Source organism: Synchiropus splendidus, chromosome 1 (assembly GCF_027744825.2).
Source record: "Synchiropus splendidus isolate RoL2022-P1 chromosome 1, RoL_Sspl_1.0, whole genome shotgun sequence".
Lineage (NCBI taxonomy): Eukaryota > Metazoa > Chordata > Actinopteri > Syngnathiformes > Callionymidae > Synchiropus > Synchiropus splendidus.
The window spans coordinates 18,350,114-18,366,588 of NC_071334.1; the positions used below are offsets into that span (position 1 = coordinate 18,350,114).

At 42.8% G+C, this 16,475-nt stretch overlaps 4 protein-coding genes across 4 annotated transcripts; 2 read left to right on the forward strand and 2 right to left on the reverse strand.

The window, feature by feature from the left end:
* Positions 1–19: 19 nt before the first annotated feature.
* rpp21 (ribonuclease P 21 subunit) lies at positions 20–1,792 on the forward strand. Its single transcript, XM_053853858.1, has 5 exons — positions 20–119; positions 213–313; positions 1,168–1,250; positions 1,329–1,463; positions 1,552–1,792. The coding sequence occupies exons 1-5, from the start codon at positions 63–65 to the stop codon at positions 1,632–1,634; spliced, it is 459 nt and encodes a 152-aa protein (XP_053709833.1). The 5' UTR covers positions 20–62; the 3' UTR covers positions 1,635–1,792.
* Positions 1,793–1,821: 29 nt separating this feature from the next.
* aqp12 (aquaporin 12) lies at positions 1,822–3,459 on the reverse strand. The gene is made up of 3 exons (XM_053853857.1): positions 2,816–3,459; positions 2,234–2,350; positions 1,822–1,960 (listed from the first exon to the last, which is right to left on the reverse strand). The coding sequence occupies exons 1-3, from the start codon at positions 3,408–3,410 to the stop codon at positions 1,839–1,841; spliced, it is 834 nt and encodes a 277-aa protein (XP_053709832.1). The 5' UTR covers positions 3,411–3,459; the 3' UTR covers positions 1,822–1,838.
* A 664-nt stretch (positions 3,460–4,123) lies between these two features.
* Positions 4,124–9,881, forward strand: slc35d1a (solute carrier family 35 member D1a). Its single transcript, XM_053853855.1, has 12 exons — positions 4,124–4,314; positions 5,147–5,180; positions 5,260–5,346; positions 5,432–5,499; positions 5,613–5,684; positions 6,625–6,693; positions 6,855–6,957; positions 7,569–7,661; positions 8,437–8,504; positions 8,601–8,679; positions 8,744–8,826; positions 9,041–9,881. Exons 1-12 carry the CDS (start codon positions 4,205–4,207, stop codon positions 9,144–9,146), a joined length of 972 nt encoding a protein of 323 aa, XP_053709830.1. The 5' UTR covers positions 4,124–4,204; the 3' UTR covers positions 9,147–9,881.
* A 1,849-nt stretch (positions 9,882–11,730) lies between these two features.
* On the reverse strand, positions 11,731–16,376 carry si:ch211-121a2.4 (transmembrane protein 205). The gene is made up of 4 exons (XM_053887867.1): positions 16,291–16,376; positions 15,706–15,839; positions 13,366–13,529; positions 11,731–13,301 (listed from the first exon to the last, which is right to left on the reverse strand). Exons 2-4 carry the CDS (start codon positions 15,803–15,805, stop codon positions 12,999–13,001), a joined length of 567 nt encoding a protein of 188 aa, XP_053743842.1. The 5' UTR covers positions 15,806–15,839; positions 16,291–16,376; the 3' UTR covers positions 11,731–12,998.
* Between the last annotated feature and the right edge of the window lie 99 nt (positions 16,377–16,475).

A 16,475-nucleotide genomic window follows, 5' to 3' on the forward strand; every position in this document is an offset into this window, starting at 1 on the left:
AAGTGACGTAACAGGAACTCCGGTCGGCTATCTCGCGTGCGTGTTTTGTCACTCCTGGGAAAATGGCAACACATCTAAAAGATAAAGAGGCTTATCAGCGTCTTAACTTTCTGTATCAGGTGAGAAAATATTTCCAAATGGCTTGAAATAGCACTATCTGCGTTAACGTGTTAGTTTTCACAGTTGACGTGTTTGTCGTGTTTACATTGCAGGCAGCGCACTGTGTATTAAGCCAAAACCCCGAGAATGTGGAGCTGGCTCGGTTTTACTGTTTCACCCAGAAGACCATTGCAAGACGCCTTGTTTTGAGACAGTAAGGACTAACGCTCTCGTCTGTGTGTTGATAAATCATGATTTTACTGTTGGACAAATGCGTGTCTAAAAATAATAATGTTTATACTGCATGATGAGCCATACATTATTGCAATGTATTTAATAAGGCAACGAACGAAACAGTCTTAGCCTCCTCGGTAATGCCCTAGACATGATTCCGTGTGGGTCTCTTGGACTGGTTTATCTATCTTAGTGAGGAACAAGTCTGGGAAAAACACCTCCTTGTGAGGACATTTGGTTTCATTTGGACCATTATGTCGATCCTAACAAAGTTGAGCTTGCATTTGAGAAGGAAGACTTTAAAATGACTAGGTCTTCAACTGAGTTTACATTTGGTTACATAGAGTTTAGCCATTTGTTTTGGTTGATCAATGGGAAACCTTCAAAAGTCCCAACAAGGATATAAATATGAACTTGTGGTTGCTGCTAGGCAGGATGTGTGTCAGTGTGCATGCAGAGCTGATAGCAGAGAAAAGGTTTGTGTCAGGATTCCTGCACTGCAACAGCAGTGAACACATCAAAGCCACTGCAGATTTCTCCTCCTAAAACTGTTTGTCCTGAGCTGAGATCTGGGTCATCATATACTGTACGTCTTCAATGACTTTCACCTTGAAAGTGATCACTTGCACCATGAAATGGGGAAAGCGCTTGACTATATCTATAGTCCAGTATAAGTTCAGGTTTAAGATCGAACAGAACTTGTGACTGAACAGCCAAGCTTGTCATGATGTTTATATTTTCCGTTAATGACAAAAATAAGTGTGAATTATTGAGTGAGAACATAAATGTATCTAAAAAAATAAGTAGCTATTTTGTATTCTGTTTGATTTGCAGAGATCCTTCAGTGAAGAGAACAATATGTAAAAAGTGCTGTTCATTATTAATCCCTGGTGTAACAGCAACAGTTCGACAAAGAAGTAAGTGGACTTAGAATAAGGAGAGATTGTCGTCTGTGACTGAATGGCTCATTCTCCTTTTATGTAATCTTTCTTCAGGAAAAAATGGCAAGAGTCGATTCACTGTGGTCCGATGTCTCAGTTGTGGGCAAAGTAAAACATTTCTGAATAACCCGGACTACTGTTTGTGGTCCGACCGTCCTGAGGCTCAACAAGAGCAACAGAAGCAGTCAGGTATTTTAGTCTGACAGAAAACCCAAGTATGAGAACCGTGTTTATCATCTGATCATCAGCAAACTGTACTGTCATTTCTCTTGTGCAGCTCAAGCCTCATCCTCCAAAAACCAGCAGAAAGAGTCAAAGCCCCAGGAGTCAACTTCCAAATCTCATCCTGCCGGCCAATAGATCCTTGGCAATTTTGTGTGAAGCGGACTGTCCTTTTTATGCCCTGATTTCAACAGTGTTTTGCTTCCGTAATTATTACTGACACTTTTTTTTAACTTATTTATTTTAGATTCAACCTTTTGATGAGACTAATAAACACATTTGGTCATGATTAGTGTAGACTGACTTTATTCTTTGAACAGAAATGTTTGTTATCAAAAATGTTCATGATGATTTCTTCTTGTCTCCTCTGGGCACTTTGAACCGTGTCTTCTGAACATATAGGAGATTTTTGGCAAAAATCCTGGGAATGTGTCCCATGTAGAGGAGCAGAGCTACCGTCATACCTGGAACACAAAGTGGACATAGATGTTTACACCAAGGATTTGCTATTGTCTAGAGAACACCTAAATAAAGACAGTAATTTCATTATGGAATGGAGAACATAGAGCACTTAAGTACAAACACCTGCATTAACCTCATAAAAGGCAGAGCTCACTGGGAACCACCTGCCACAGGTGTATAGTCTTTAGGGTCAGATTACCAATCACACTGATGGTAGAACAGCTATTAAAACAGAAGCCATCGCTGTATAGTAGGTAAGTTCTGAGTTCATTTACCAATGAAGGACCCCAGCCAGTAGACAAGAGCATACTCCGCAAATGTGAATCCTGAACAGTGGAAGGTGACGCCATACGCCAACCCAGGATTGACGAAACCTGAAGTATATCCACGGGCTGGAAAACAAAATATGGAGGAAGGATGTTCACTGAAAAAAATGCTTGTAATGATGGTGTTACTGCCATTTAATAAGACAGTGCACTGTGAAGTGACACTTCATAATTCACTGGAATTGCTCTGCCAATTGTTTTATTATTTTATTTCTGATTTTTGTTAAATATAATTCAATATCTGTCAGTCAAACAGCACAGCTCTGGTGCAGGGTGCGTCCAACGTGAGAAATAAAGCAAGGCTTTCATAGGGCTTTTTTGTAATGATAGCTTAGTTGACACCTGATACCCTGATGGCAAATCATTGGCACAAAAATTGTGTTTCACAATGTGAGGAGAAATTGAATATTACAATATAGAGTCATAGTTTTTATATTGTACATGATGCATGGGTGTGTTGATCATGGAAGAAATGATTCTGAGAGCTCTCATTGAAACTCCTCAAGGTTGTTTGTTGATTCTTGAACTTACCAGTATGTGACAAGAAAGTCAGGAGAACGGCGATGAGGGGAATCCGGATGAAGACTGATCTGTGCCTCAGGTTGAGGTGGATCATGTGAAAGACCAGTGCACAGACACACTCAGTGAAAAATCCCTGGACCAGAGACACCAGCAGGGAAGAACTGCACTCTCTTGCCATCAGGTTTTTGATCATGTGCATGTCAGTCAGCTCCAGGCTCCAGTAGTAACCGGCTGCCATGAGGGCGGCGTGGGCTCCAGCAAACTGAGAGGCCACAGCTAGGAGTGTGGGCAAGGTGTTGGTCTCCATCTGCAGATACCTCATCAAACTCACGTTGGGATTCCCTGCTGCGCTGCTGCAAATCACCCCATGAGTCAAAAGCACCACAAAGAGAATGGTGACAGTCACATCAGGACCCAGTCCCCCGGCCCACTCGCCCACCTCCACAATGGTCTGCACCTCCAGGCAGCAGGCCACCAGCATAAAAGAGGAAGCAAACTCGAGAATGAAGCTCAAGCGTGAGCATGATTTCAGAAGCGCTCTCACTGAAGCGGCAAAGGTCACACACGCCAGGAAGTAGCCCAGAGAAGCATTCAGTCCAGCCATGGCTGCAGTCCCCTGCACAGGCTTCAGGGAAAAAAAAGTGGGTACAAGGGTTTTTTTCTCTCCACGGACATGCTGTCTGTCTGTCAACGTGGCACATGCAAAGGCATATTTCTTATCAGAGACACGTCAGTTTTTATCCCATGAGCACCTGCCAAAATACACACAGACCTCTCTGCTGGGTCAGGTCAACGGCGGCTGGTATATACTACAACCTTTCTCTCCTCTCTCAAGCTGTCAGCTACATATGGTTTTCTTTAGGTCCCCTTAAGAATATATGAATTTACCTTTGTCTTCTTTAACTTGGAATTAAAAATTCCACCACTAGCCCAATTACCAGTGAAACAGTAAAACGTGGAATGAATGAGACAGTATTAATATATTTAAGTAAAAAAAAAACACAATGTCTTTGTTCTACATAGCTTGTTTTTTGGTCATCTAAGCGATACTAGACTTCGACCAAACTATTTATTTTAACCAATACCGGACAATGACACCTGGGGGCGATAGAGAGGCATCAAGCGCAGTACAAGACTGTAAAAAAATAATCTACTTATTATTTTTTATCCGGAGATAAAATGGGATTCATATTTACAACAGATAATTTTCCGCTCATTCAAAAGTGTATTTTAAAAAATGTTTGAATTTCTTCAGCGCCGAACTCCAAAAGCGGAAGTCGTGAACCGTCGACGTGACAGTCGCGCGTGCATGTGAACGTCCGCGTCCACGGCCCGGGAGCAGCGATGGCAGCAGGCTAGTGCTGCCCGGAGAACGGACCGAGCGAGAGCTTGTCGGGGATGGCGGACCAACCTCTGACAGTGTTCGCCAGACTTTTCGCTGCTGGATTCTACGGCGTCAGCTCCTTCCTCATCGTCGTGGTCAACAAGAGCGTGCTGACCAACTACAGGTATAACGGTTTACGCGGTGAAGTTGACCCGCAACCGGCCATGGAGAACTTGTGTTCGCCGGGTAGCGGTGCTTTTATTAGCCCGAGAGTTTCGTTGACCACGGGAGTTGAACAAGAAACTCTTGGACCGTCTGTCTTGTGTCTGAGGGGCGAGAGCGGGAGACTGGACGAGTTCGACCGGGGTCTTAGTGAGCGATATTTCAAGTACCTGGCTGTTGCTCCTGACTCCATAGCTTCATTTGAGGGGAGAGTTGGGCTCCTCCTGTCCTCTTCTGCTGCTTAATACAGTACATTTAAGTGACTGGAGGATGCAGGCATTCCTTAGTACAAGTTTGAATTCGGTTATAATTCTCTGCAGGGGGTATAAAAGGGAGCGACCAGCTCTGAGGACAAGACAGTCAACTGGATCAAAGTAACTTTTGTTTGCTCTAGTCGGTTATTTAGCATTTTGTTGTTGGCTTAAAAACCTTTTAGAGATGCCTGAACCACCTCAAGAGTGGACCACCAATGGCTACGTTAGTTTAGCTGCTATATTCCAAGCTGAATCGGAGGCGGGGATGTTCCTTTGCCAGAGTGGCTGTTGCATTTGAGCTGGTCCAGAGTAGTCTGGTAAAGCAAACGATAATTCTGGTCGCTCAAATGAGAGCACCTGAACCAACCTGCGATTTGCTACCGCAATTGACAGCTGCTTGATAAGGAAAGCAGAGGAAAAAGTAGTGCTTTCTTTCAAATATGTTGATTCTATTCTGCTTGAAGAATTGCTTGTCATATGAAACTCCATGTGAACTGAAATCTCCTGGACGATAATGTTGTTTCCCTTTTCTTTTTGAAGGTTTCCATCCTCACTATGCGTTGGAGTAGGTCAAGTATGTGACGACTCTTGATGCTTTTCTATGTGGATCATCTCCGAGTTCTGACAGCGTGACGTGATATGCGTGTGTGCAGATGCTGGCCACGGTGGTGGTGCTGCGGGTGGGCAAGGCCGCCAGGGTGATCAGCTTCCCAGACTTTGACGAAAGCATCCCCCGCAAAGTGAGATGGCTGGCCTCTTTCATTTATGACCTCCATGTTTGATCTCCTCCTCCTTATCAAATCCTTTTTATTTGTGCACCTGCAGACGTTTCCTCTACCTCTCCTGTACGTGGGAAATCAGATCTCCGGTCTCTTAGGTACCAAACGGCTGACGTAAGTCCTCTTTTATAATTCCCACCGTTTCTAACAAGAAGTTGAAGCCGGTATATATTGAAGCTCGTATATATGAAGCTTGTTGAAGTTTCATTTCTGTCCTCTTTCCCTAGTCTGCCAATGTTTACTGTCCTCAGGAGGTTCTCCATCTTATTTACCATGCTGGCTGAGGGACTTCTGCTCAAGTAAGTGGCTCCAACAACAGCTACCAGAACCGCTACTGTTTCTAAGGAACTGCTTTAGTATTCACAGCACTAGTACTACGATAATAATCAATACCAGTCATCAAGTATAACTTCCTCCATCTCCTCCATTTACACGATGTTTAAACAGTCAACCTCACACTCACTCTTTTTTTCTTTTACTGCTACTACTGTCACTGTCGCTACTCGCACTTCTACTGCTAACACTTGAACTACTGCTGCTGCAACCTCTTCTTTTACCTCTTACAACATTACTACCACTAGTAATACCGCAAGGTGTACTGTTATTCAACTACTGCTTGCTCACAACACCTACAATTACTGCAATAATGACCAAAAGCAACTGAAACTACTACGCACTGGTTTCAAGTGCTGCTTCTCTTTTTATTACCACCACCTCCGTTATCGCTAAAATTACTTCTACTATTACTATTACTTCCACTTTAGTTACCATGGCCACTTTTCACTCTGATGCCTAACATACCTTTCAAATCACAATTAAATTGTGATAAGTTCACAACAATTTAGATGCTTTTTTTAAATTACCAATTCTTTTTTTTAACACTACAGTCCCACGTGTTGTGATGTTCATCATCCCCAACAATTACCACTGCCACCACTACTACTCTGACTCCTATCACTGCTACTAAGTCCACCTGCTGTTACTTTTGTAGTACTAATACAGTGTCTGCTGCTACTGCAGCAACTACCATAACCACATAACCACCGCTCGAATTGTTTCTACTACTACTAATACTCCATCTGCCACTTTTGATATCTCTAGTAAGGCTAGTGCTACTCTTGCTTCAGTTACCAGTACTGCAGCTAGTCACCATAGTGCTGAGTTGTCCAGTGAATTGAAAGCTGTGTCCAGACTAGAACATTATGACCTTTCACTACATTTGGTTTTGATCCATCTCAGGAAGAAGTTCTCCCGGCCTGTGCAGCTGACAGTATTTACAATGATCCTCGGGGCGTTTATAGCTGCTAGGTAAGTGGTCCCACCTCCAGATGTTCTGGCTCAGAACGACCCTAAAACTACAAAGAGAGAGTCTAAGTAATGATATGTTCGGTGTCATTACGCATGTTGTGTTCTTCAGAAGTGACCTGCAGCTCAATAAGCTTCTGTTCCTGGTCACTTTCTTTTTGCAGCGCCGACATGTCCTTTGACCTTCAGGGCTACCTGTTCATCCTCCTGAACGATGTGCTGACTGCAACTAACGGGGCCTATGTGAAGCAAAAACTGGACGCCAAGGTATGTGGCCGCCCCCGTCATGAATAGTCAGCCTTGTTGCCTCTGGCTGAATTTGGCATTGAGATCCTGTCTGTGAATGCAGCGAGCCCAAAACTGTCCTCCAAGAAACCTTGTTGACTCAAAACACTCCAGGTGGAGAGCTGGCACCTCCTCCTAAGAAGAGTGTGTTCTTTTTGTCAATGAAAATACACAGATTTTTGTACCACAAACAACAAGATTAGTGACTGTCTTTGGCTTTATTGGGACACGTGATGACTTTCACCTCCTTCTTCGCTGCTGAAGCCCAACAGGACTCCTCCAGTGTCCTTGGCTTGATGGTACAGATTGTACCGGTCACTAGTCATTGAAATTTAGGATCATTATGAGCTCACACGCCACAACATCCGAACACCCACCCACCCACACACACCCGTGCTATCAACCAAAATCCTGTTAGATGTTGACTGAAGGCTTGTGCTTGCATGGTTTATGGAGCACTGGGTATCGACGGTAGAAGCACTCAATAAAAAGCACTGTGATGTTGCTCTTCTGTCTGTCGAAAGGAAAGTGTTCATAAACCTGAACTATGCTACTGTAAACATTCTTCGTACTTCCTGTCATCTGTTCCACAGGAGCTGGGGAAGTTTGGATTACTCTATTATAATGCATTATTCATGATTCTGCCCACTCTGCTGCTGGCTCATGTGACCGGGGAGATGCAGAAGGTACGTTCATCTTTCTGAGCTTTATCTCAGGTGCTGTCAGCGCTAGTCTGCTCCTGTTCACCCAAGCTGGGTGTGAGTGTGGCTCTGCTGGGCCCAGATGAGGCCCTGTAGCCAGAAAGTCACAAAGCCTCTATTATGGGCCAAGAGGAGTGACTGTGGAGCCCCACCCTCACGGAATAAGCAGCATGCTGACAGAAAAGCACCTTTTTGAAGAAACACTGTCTGGATTCAGACCCCAGAACAGCTGTCTGCCTGAATGGCGTTTCTTATGGTACATGATGTGGTAGTTGTAAAAGTGAAAACAAATGTCGCAAGGAACTTTATGGTGAGTAAATGGAAGCTTCAGAAGCAATGCAGGTTATCATGACACACCCACTGTGCCAAAGATCAGGAGATACTGGCAATAACTCGGCATGGTTTGGTGGAATAGGGTCAGAGAATCATAGCATGCGTGAATAAAAGCCAATGTTTTACCTTTATTATTTTTCATTGTTGAATATTGCTCTGGGATTCAAGTTGGGATTTTCACAGTAGACACCAAATATTTGTGAGAGTGCTCAGTCATCCGAGTCATCACGCAGCAAAGGTTTGAATCAGGTCAACTGGACTAGTGATAGTCAAAGAAAAAAAAATCTTTGACTATCACTAGTCCGATGAGTTATTTTTCACTTTATTTGATGAAGAGACTCAGTTATGTGAATATGAGTTGAAATTTACTACAGATGTCTGTGTTGCTTTAAAAAACAAAATAAAACATTTTTCCATTGTCTGGCAGGCAGTGGAGTATGAGAACTGGTCCGATGTGTTTTTCGTCTCCCAGTTCGCCCTCTCCTGCGTTATGGGGTAAGAGCCCCGTTGACGAGTCATCGCTGGTGTTGAAACAGACTTGTCCAAGTGTTTTCTCCGGATGGGGAGTCACATGAGACTGTGGTCCCGCAGGTTTGTTCTGATGTACTCCACGGTGCTCTGCACGCAGTACAACTCGGCTTTAACAACCAGCATCGTGGGCTGCATCAAGGTACGCGGGCGCCTCTCACTCGGCACTTTGACAGAGCCGCTCCAACATGCTCACTGTCTTCCAGAACGTCCTGGTGACATACATCGGCATGGTGTTCAGTGACGACTACATCTTCTCCTGGATGAACTTCATTGGACTGAATATCAGGTGAGAGTTGTACATTGTAATGACCGTTATTTTTCTTTGTAAATGTAAACAACCCAGTCAATTCTTCAGCCTGTTGTCAGACTGCTGCTTTTGAAACGTCAAATAATGCTGGTGGTAATATTTCTGCCTGATACCCAGAGAATCCCAACATGACATGACTTGATCTTGCGCCCTGTCTTACCTGTTGCTGACTGCTATCACATCTGGGTTTCAGTATTGCGGCCAGTCTGGCGTACTCCTACATCACTCTGACGGAGGAGCAGTCCAGCAAAGCCCCAGAAAACTCCAAACTGGACATCAAGGGCAAAGTGGTTGTATGACGGTGACACAGACTTTTTTTTCCATAAAGCAGCGAGGAAACTGTCACTGATACCACAGGTGGTGTACGGAATGGACCTGAGACTTGCTGTTCTCCTGAACTGGCTTGGTCAGCAGTCGCAGACTTACCGAGACCCTGTTTTGTGGGTTTCGTTTTAGCTTAATTTCTTTTGAAATAACTTTATTTTAATGTAGCCAAGAGCGCAAAGGGAAACTGGGAAGCGAGCTTTCGTGTTTGTGGTCATGGATCACATCTCTCAGTTTCTACGGCACAATGTTTATTTAAGTGTTACTGTGTTTTACTGTTGACAAGGAATGTAACTCCAACACCTTCTGAGTGGGACGCACTGACTGTTTCATTCATGTTTTCACACGCACTTGTTCACCAGGACGTCAGTGCGGAGGCGGCCCCTGATGAACTCGGATTCTGTTAGCGTTGCTGTGAGAAAGATCAGTTTACATTTCGTTCACCATGTATTAGTAAACATGACTGGCTCCCCCTGGAGGCGTCACGCCCGCTGATGATGTTGCATTCATGTCTGAACTGAGATTATTGTGACTTTTTTATTATTGTATTATCTCAAACTTTTAATAGTTGGCTGAGCATGTGGATATTTATTACTATTTTTGGACAATTTGTCGGTGGAGTTGCTTTGAGGGGTCTAAATGTCACCTCAAACCGTGACTATGGGTTTTTAGCTGAAATATTGTATTTTTACATTAAAAGTCTAATGTGACGTCATGCTTGACTTTTTTTTTTTTTCCACCAGATGATAGTGCGACTCCTCTTTCTTACAGAGTTTGAGTTCAGGACTATTTATGTTGGCATTGACCGAGAACGTGTGCAAATATAAACATGTCAACACCAAACAAGTTTATATTTGATGTAAAAACGGCTGCAAATGGCAGAGCAAATATCTATTTTCTGTTTGATGTGAGAAATAAGCTAAAGCTAAATGTATAAAGGATGTGTAAAAAAAACTCAATTTATTTACTTACTACAAATAAATAAATTCCAAACTCCAATGCAAAAAATGTTTTGAAAACACTAGTTCAATGGTTAAGAAACACGTAAACACACCTGGAGTAAACACTTTGAGGGAATTGAAGCCTTCAGCTCAAGAAATAGAAGTCCATAAAACAATAGATCTTTTTGTTTATATACAGACTCTATAGTGACTACGAATAACGTGTGGGCTAATATTTACATTTCTCCACGTCTATTTTTTCTGTCTTAATTGTGGTCATATTTTCCTCATTGTGTAATGAAACACTGCAGCTGCTTCATCTGTGAGCTTCAGGACAGGTAGAATAAGTTCCAACTTCAATCCTATTTCAGCTTTTCCACAAAGAAAAATAAATCAACAAGCCATTGGCAGCAGCTTCACCTCGCATGTGTCCAGTAGCTTTATCTGAGTGCTGACATGTAGAAAAGCTTTCTCATATCTTCACAAATTCATGTCGTACTCCGTCACTTTACAGCACCTTCACTTCCTCATGACAATGTCATCTCACTACAACGTGTACAAATCTACCCAGGCTGAAGCAAACTCACAGGTCTGGATATTGGACTTGGCAGAAAACAAAGCTCATCTCTTCCTGGATGGCAGTTCTACACTGAACTTTTGGAATGAAATTTCAATTTCATTGACACAAAGCATTTTGGGAATCAGAGTTTCAACAGATGTCACCAGCCTTGCAAAAGATCTGCATGGTGAAAAGGTTCATGAAAGTGTGACTGATGTTACGATAACCATTTACTGAGGTGATCAGGACCTCAAGGGGAAGGTTATGAAAGAAGTGGCTCCACTGGGCGGCAAACAAAATTTGACTACGTCAGTGACTTTTTGTGGAAGAATTTGAGACACACAATAGTTTGATATAAAAGATCAGTTCACCATGTATTAGTAAACATGACTGGCTCCCCCTGGAGGCGTCACGCCCGCTGATGATGTTGCATTCATGTCTGAACTGAGATTATTGTGACTTTTTTATTATTGTATTATCTCAAACTTTTAATAGTTGGCTGAGCATGTGGATATTTATTACTATTTTTGGACAATTTGTCGGTGGAGTTGCTTTGAGGGGTCTAAATGTCACCTCAAACCGTGACTATGGGTTTTTAGCTGAAATATTGTATTTTTACATTAAGAGTCTAACGTGACGTCATGCTTGACTTTTTTTTTTTTTTCCACCAGATGATAGTGCGACTCCTCTTTCTTACAGAGTTTGAGTTCAGGGCTATTTATGTTGGCATCGACCGAGAACGTATGTAAATATAAACATGTCAACACCAAACAAGTTTATATTTGATGTAAAAATGGCTGCAAATTTTCTGTTTGATGTGAGAACTAAGCTAAAGCTAAATGTATAAAGGATGTGTAAAAAACTCAATTTATTTACTTACTACAAATAAATAAATTCCAAATTCCAATGCAAAAAATGTTTTGAAAACACCACTAGTTCAATGGTTAAGAAACACGTAAACACACCTGGAGTCAACACTTTGAGGGAATTGAAGCCTTCAGCTCAAGAAATTTGACTCCTTCAGAGACTTTTTGTGGAAGAATTTGAGACACACAATAGTTTGATATAAAACCTTTATAAACCCACGACCCTCACTGTTCGTCCCCACTGGTGTTCACAGCTGCACAAGAAAACACACTAGCTGAGATGGAGGTACAAAAGTAAAGCTTAAGAGAGTTTGCATTGTGATTGCACATAGAGCTGACCCTGAAGACCTGCTGACGTCTTCCTCTTAGGTTTGCATTGAACAACAAAATAAAAAAAGCAAGAGAGGACATTTCAACATTTGACACACAAACTAACAATGGTCCATACAAGCCTCCACAAACTTAAGTGTTTCCCTTCATTCCCTCCGGATCACCACACAGAAGTGGCGACACCAGCAACTCCACTTCAGCTTCCTGGTCTGCTGAGCGCCATCTTTTACGACTACGTCAGTGAGGCGTTGCTTATCCTCCATATGAGACATATTCAGGCACATTTGGTTTCAAGACAAACATGGTGCATGTGGCTCCAACACAGCCAACAAAGTTACACAAGTTGGATGAGCTTGAGCTCATAACGTTTGAACGTATTTTGGTGATCGAATGCTCCTCTACATCATGAGACTTTACACGTGGACAACTGCAATCTCATCCAGAGCACACCTGGATGCTGTGCACTACTTTCACTTGCCCAGTCAAAGTAACACAAAAACAAAACATTTAAATACGCAGGACCCTTATCTTATTATTGCCTTTCCATTTTCATGCATTGCACATCAATTCCTGTTCAACGTGTAGTTGAAGGACCTACAAATGTGTTCCTTTTGGCTTATTTTGCTTTCCTTAGTTGCATCTTTGAAAACCAGACCCACCTTTGGCAGGTCTTCCTCTCGAGCTAGGCCCTTGTTACAGTCTCTGAAGTCACAGTCCTGCCTCAGTTCCTTAAAATAATTAGCGTAGCCTTGTCCTGAATGTCATAGTGCCAGAAATGATTTCATCCTGTTTTGCACATCATGTTCTCATAACCATCAGCGTTAGACTTCAGTCCAGACTTTTTTTTTCAGTGGAATTCAGTTTGATTCCTGACACACTTCCGGATGTGAAGCAAACTGCAAGTTTAGGACCCTCTCACCTTCACATCTGTTTGTTCCAAAACATCCCCTGTGCCTTCATTCCGTTTATGAGACCCCATATGTCTACATAGGACATAAAGCACCAAAGATACAAAACAATATCATAAGAATAAAACAGCCCAAAACACCTTTTTTTCCGACTCTGGAGTCAGAGGAGACATTTTAAATACATAACTTACTGCAATCGTACAAAACGTGGCCCGGAGTTCCTTCACAGAGTGGCCAGGTTCTCAGCGGTGTAACACAGGCTGTAGAAGTTGCAGCCGATGCAGCAGAAGTTGCACAGCGACGATAGCAGCCTGTAGAGCCACAGGCGGCTGCTCAGGTGTCTGTACTTGACGTCCGTCTCGCACAGTTTGGCGTAAGCCTCGCGGTTGGAGGACAAACCGATGTCAAGACCCAGACCACACGCCTGCTCCACTAGGTGCATGTCAGCCATGATCTCCGAGGTCATCTGTCCAAACCACTGAGCGTTGACAGCAGCCACCGTCACCGACACAAAGAAGATGAAGATCTGCCGAGTGAAAACAAGTAAGTATCTCCAGCATCTTCCCGCATTTGCAATCCTCGGTGCAGACCTGAAAAGCTTCTCTGTCGTCCAGCAGGTCTCTGGGGTGATAAACAGCAAAGATGGAGAGGTTGAAGAAGGCACAGGCTGAGCCCAGGTGCAGGTAGAAGGGAACCAGGCGGCTCTGAATGAACCCATAGGTGTGTCGGTTCAGGTGGTTGTCCATCACAAAACCTGAGGAGAAAGTGGATTGAACATCCCATAATTGATGTTGACTTCTTATGGGACTGAACCTTCAGTGTCAGATGAGTGTTGGACAGAGTATTCAGGACTAAGAACTGCACCGCCACCGCCACCGCCACCACCATTTTAGCAGCCACGATTGAACTACACAGACAGTCGGTGTAATATGCATTTACAGGACTCCAGATTGCGATTCCTGTGACCAAATCTGGAGACAGTGAAAGTATGTCTGAAACCTGCTCTCAAATGACTATCTGCATGGCAGTGCAGTATGTAGAGGTTTCTCATCAAAGTGTCCAGCAGCATCTGGGGCGTTTCCGTCACAACACTAGATCCGCCATAGGGGCGTTTCCTTTGCGCTTCATTGACCAGTAGCGTGATGTTTTGCAAACGGGTGTGCCGCCATTTCCCTTTGCGAAAAACAAACATTCGCGCAGAGATTAAAAAACAAAATCTAACCCGAACGCTAACCTCACTCTGCATCCAAGTTGGATTTTGAAACCCTTAATTTAACCCCAATGTTTGGCGGCGTTTTCCCGGCATTCCAGTCTGCAAAAAACTGGTTTGCCCATATATGGCTGCAGCTTGACATGACAAAACAGCGGTGCTGTGACTGAGACCTGTCAACCGTTAACGCCTGAACCGCCCCCTGCTGGAGACATCAAAAATACCAGTCGTCTGCCATTTCAATTACAAACGATAGAGGGCGACATTGGAAGTGCATTTGTTCCTGCATTCTGTACGTGTTTCTATTGCGTTGCACCTGACTGCACTGTGTATCCATTTAATTCTTGGTAAATCATAGGATTAGATAAGTAGATATTGCTCTACAGATGGTTCTCTAACTTGAAAACATGAAAAATCGTGACGAATAATCATGACTATGTCTTGGCTTGCTCATTACTGAAAATGTGCAAAGAAGAGAGGCGTTTAAGATCAGTTCCTGAATGAGATCTGTTCAGGAATCTTTAAATCACTGTCTTACTTGTGATCTCTCGATCATATTCTGTTGACCAAAGCAGACCGTCTATCTAGACTCATCCAGCCGTGCCTTGTCTCACTGGCAGTCAAATACAATCTAAGCTCATAAAAACATCGAACTAGATAAAAAATAAAACCCATTATTTGTGGACGACCGGTCTAATATGAAACCTTGCTTACTTACTAACTTTAGTTAGCATGTTTAAGTTAGCACTTAGCCTTACAGTTTGAATCGGTTCTGTTGGAATAATATGGCTAAAGGTTTGAATCAATCTGTTATAACAATATCTTATTCAATCGGATAAGTGGAATTCATTTCACATTAAAATGTCATTACGATACATCTAAACCTCCAGTTGCAATGTCTGACTACCATAAACAAACTTCACTTTATGGAAAATGTTTTTTTTCCCCTCATAACTACAATGCATAACACTATACTTTGGAATAACAGAGTAATCACCATCAATCTAAAATCTACGTCCAAAGCAGTCTGGTTTTATCTGTTTCAAACTTACTCAATACAGAGGGAGACTTATTGTCACTTAAAGAATTTAAGAACAAATCCAAAATTGATTATTAATGTTTACAAATCTATTAATTAATGTTTTGGGTTTCACGACAAAAGTATTACACACGTGCTCTAAACAAAATTCATTGAACCTAAAATTTATTATCTTGCCCTATTTCTCCCAAAACTAGTGAGACAAATTACAAAACAATTTCAGCAAATTTTCATGTAAATGTCTCTGTAAAAAATTTAAATTTGAGGTAGAAAAGTTAACTTTTTGATCATTATTTTTAAATTGTACTTGCACCTTTCTGGATGAACATTTATTGTTGGACATGACTTAAAATTGACCAGCGTTCATATATCTGACACTACTGTAGTTATTCTATTATGCAAATACCACATCCGCAGATGCAAATGGGGTATGAAATGAATTTCTTTCTGTCTATTCAACATTCACAGCATTACACCCGTGCGCATTCAGGTCATTGTGGTTTGAAGACTTGGTTTGGCTCCAGACAAGGTTTCTGACCGACCGGTTATGTCGGTTTGGGTGGTTTTCATGACTTGACCATATCAGGACAGGACACATTTAGCCTAATCAATTCAGTTTGCATGGTTTCTTCTTCAAATCTGTCTTTTGTTTTTGTAGCAGGGGGGCACTATGGTACTCACTTGAGATGAAGGTGACCCAGATCTGCATGCCCCAGTAGGTGGAGAGCAGAACCAGCTGCAGGAGCTTGATGCTGAACGTGGGCTCCTGGTCTGTGGCCATGGTTCCGCCTCGACACTCACTTCAGGATTCACCACTGCAATAGCACAACAATGACGCATGAACTACTCACAGCACGCACGAGAGCTGATCCCAAAGACAAACACTGCACCAAAAGCAACGACTATTACACTGACAGTAATATGCAAATGTTGAAGCACAGATTTCCGACGCACGCAACAGGTAGTGGTCCTTTCGTGCGTAAATGTTGTGCTTCCGCATTGTTGTCAAGGAAACCAGGACAGCGATATAATTCAATTGTACATGGTTAAACGTTAAAACTGGTTCAGGTCACGCGTGACCGAGACAAACACGCGGAAATTGTACATAAAAGTTGAGGAGAGCGTCAAAGTCACCTCTCCAGACACACTAGCATGAGTTAGCAGTTAACGCTGCACTAGACTCGTCGTGAGGACTCACTAACTTATTAGGATAAATAAAGTTATCATTTGACTGCATTTCATTGACGAAGAGTTTTCGCTACTTACCTGTTTGGCCAACGAGCAGCAGACGGCAGCTGCGGAACCAGTAAACCCACCGAGCCTGACAGCAGCGTCTGAAGCCTCGACGCTTCTCCGGAAGTAGTTCAACACGCTGCACCACCGCGCGTAACTCAACACTTGTTTGAAAAACACTGCAATAACTTAAAAAAAAAAAATTTTACCGCTGTAAA

What these genes read in the sequence shown, in the direction of transcription:
- si:ch211-121a2.4 (XM_053887867.1), bottom strand. Translation starts at nt 15,805, where the DNA reads ATGGCCACAGACCAGGAGCCCACGTTCAGCATCAAGCTCCTGCAGCTG. An exon ending in CTGGGTCACCTTCATCTCAA is followed by an intron (nt 13,530 to 15,705) that starts GTGAGTACCATA and finishes CTTTCTCCTCAG; the next exon opens with GTTTTGTGATGGACAACCAC. An exon ending in ACGACAGAGAAGCTTTTCAG is followed by an intron (nt 13,302 to 13,365) that starts GTCTGCACCGAG and finishes TTCACTCGGCAG; the next exon opens with ATCTTCATCTTCTTTGTGTC.
- rpp21 (XM_053853858.1), top strand. Translation starts at nt 63, where the DNA reads ATGGCAACACATCTAAAAGATAAAGAGGCTTATCAGCGTCTTAACTTT. An exon ending in GTCTTAACTTTCTGTATCAG is followed by an intron (nt 120 to 212) that starts GTGAGAAAATAT and finishes TTTACATTGCAG; the next exon opens with GCAGCGCACTGTGTATTAAG. An exon ending in AGCAACAGTTCGACAAAGAA is followed by an intron (nt 1,251 to 1,328) that starts GTAAGTGGACTT and finishes ATCTTTCTTCAG; the next exon opens with GAAAAAATGGCAAGAGTCGA.
- aqp12 (XM_053853857.1), bottom strand. Translation starts at nt 3,410, where the DNA reads ATGGCTGGACTGAATGCTTCTCTGGGCTACTTCCTGGCGTGTGTGACC. An exon ending in GACTTTCTTGTCACATACTG is followed by an intron (nt 2,351 to 2,815) that starts GTAAGTTCAAGA and finishes TTTGTTTTCCAG; the next exon opens with CCCGTGGATATACTTCAGGT. An exon ending in CTGGCTGGGGTCCTTCATTG is followed by an intron (nt 1,961 to 2,233) that starts GTAAATGAACTC and finishes TTTGTGTTCCAG; the next exon opens with GTATGACGGTAGCTCTGCTC.
- slc35d1a (XM_053853855.1), top strand. Translation starts at nt 4,205, where the DNA reads ATGGCGGACCAACCTCTGACAGTGTTCGCCAGACTTTTCGCTGCTGGA. An exon ending in ACGAAAGCATCCCCCGCAAA is followed by an intron (nt 5,347 to 5,431) that starts GTGAGATGGCTG and finishes GTGCACCTGCAG; the next exon opens with ACGTTTCCTCTACCTCTCCT. An exon ending in GCTGAGGGACTTCTGCTCAA is followed by an intron (nt 5,685 to 6,624) that starts GTAAGTGGCTCC and finishes GATCCATCTCAG; the next exon opens with GAAGAAGTTCTCCCGGCCTG.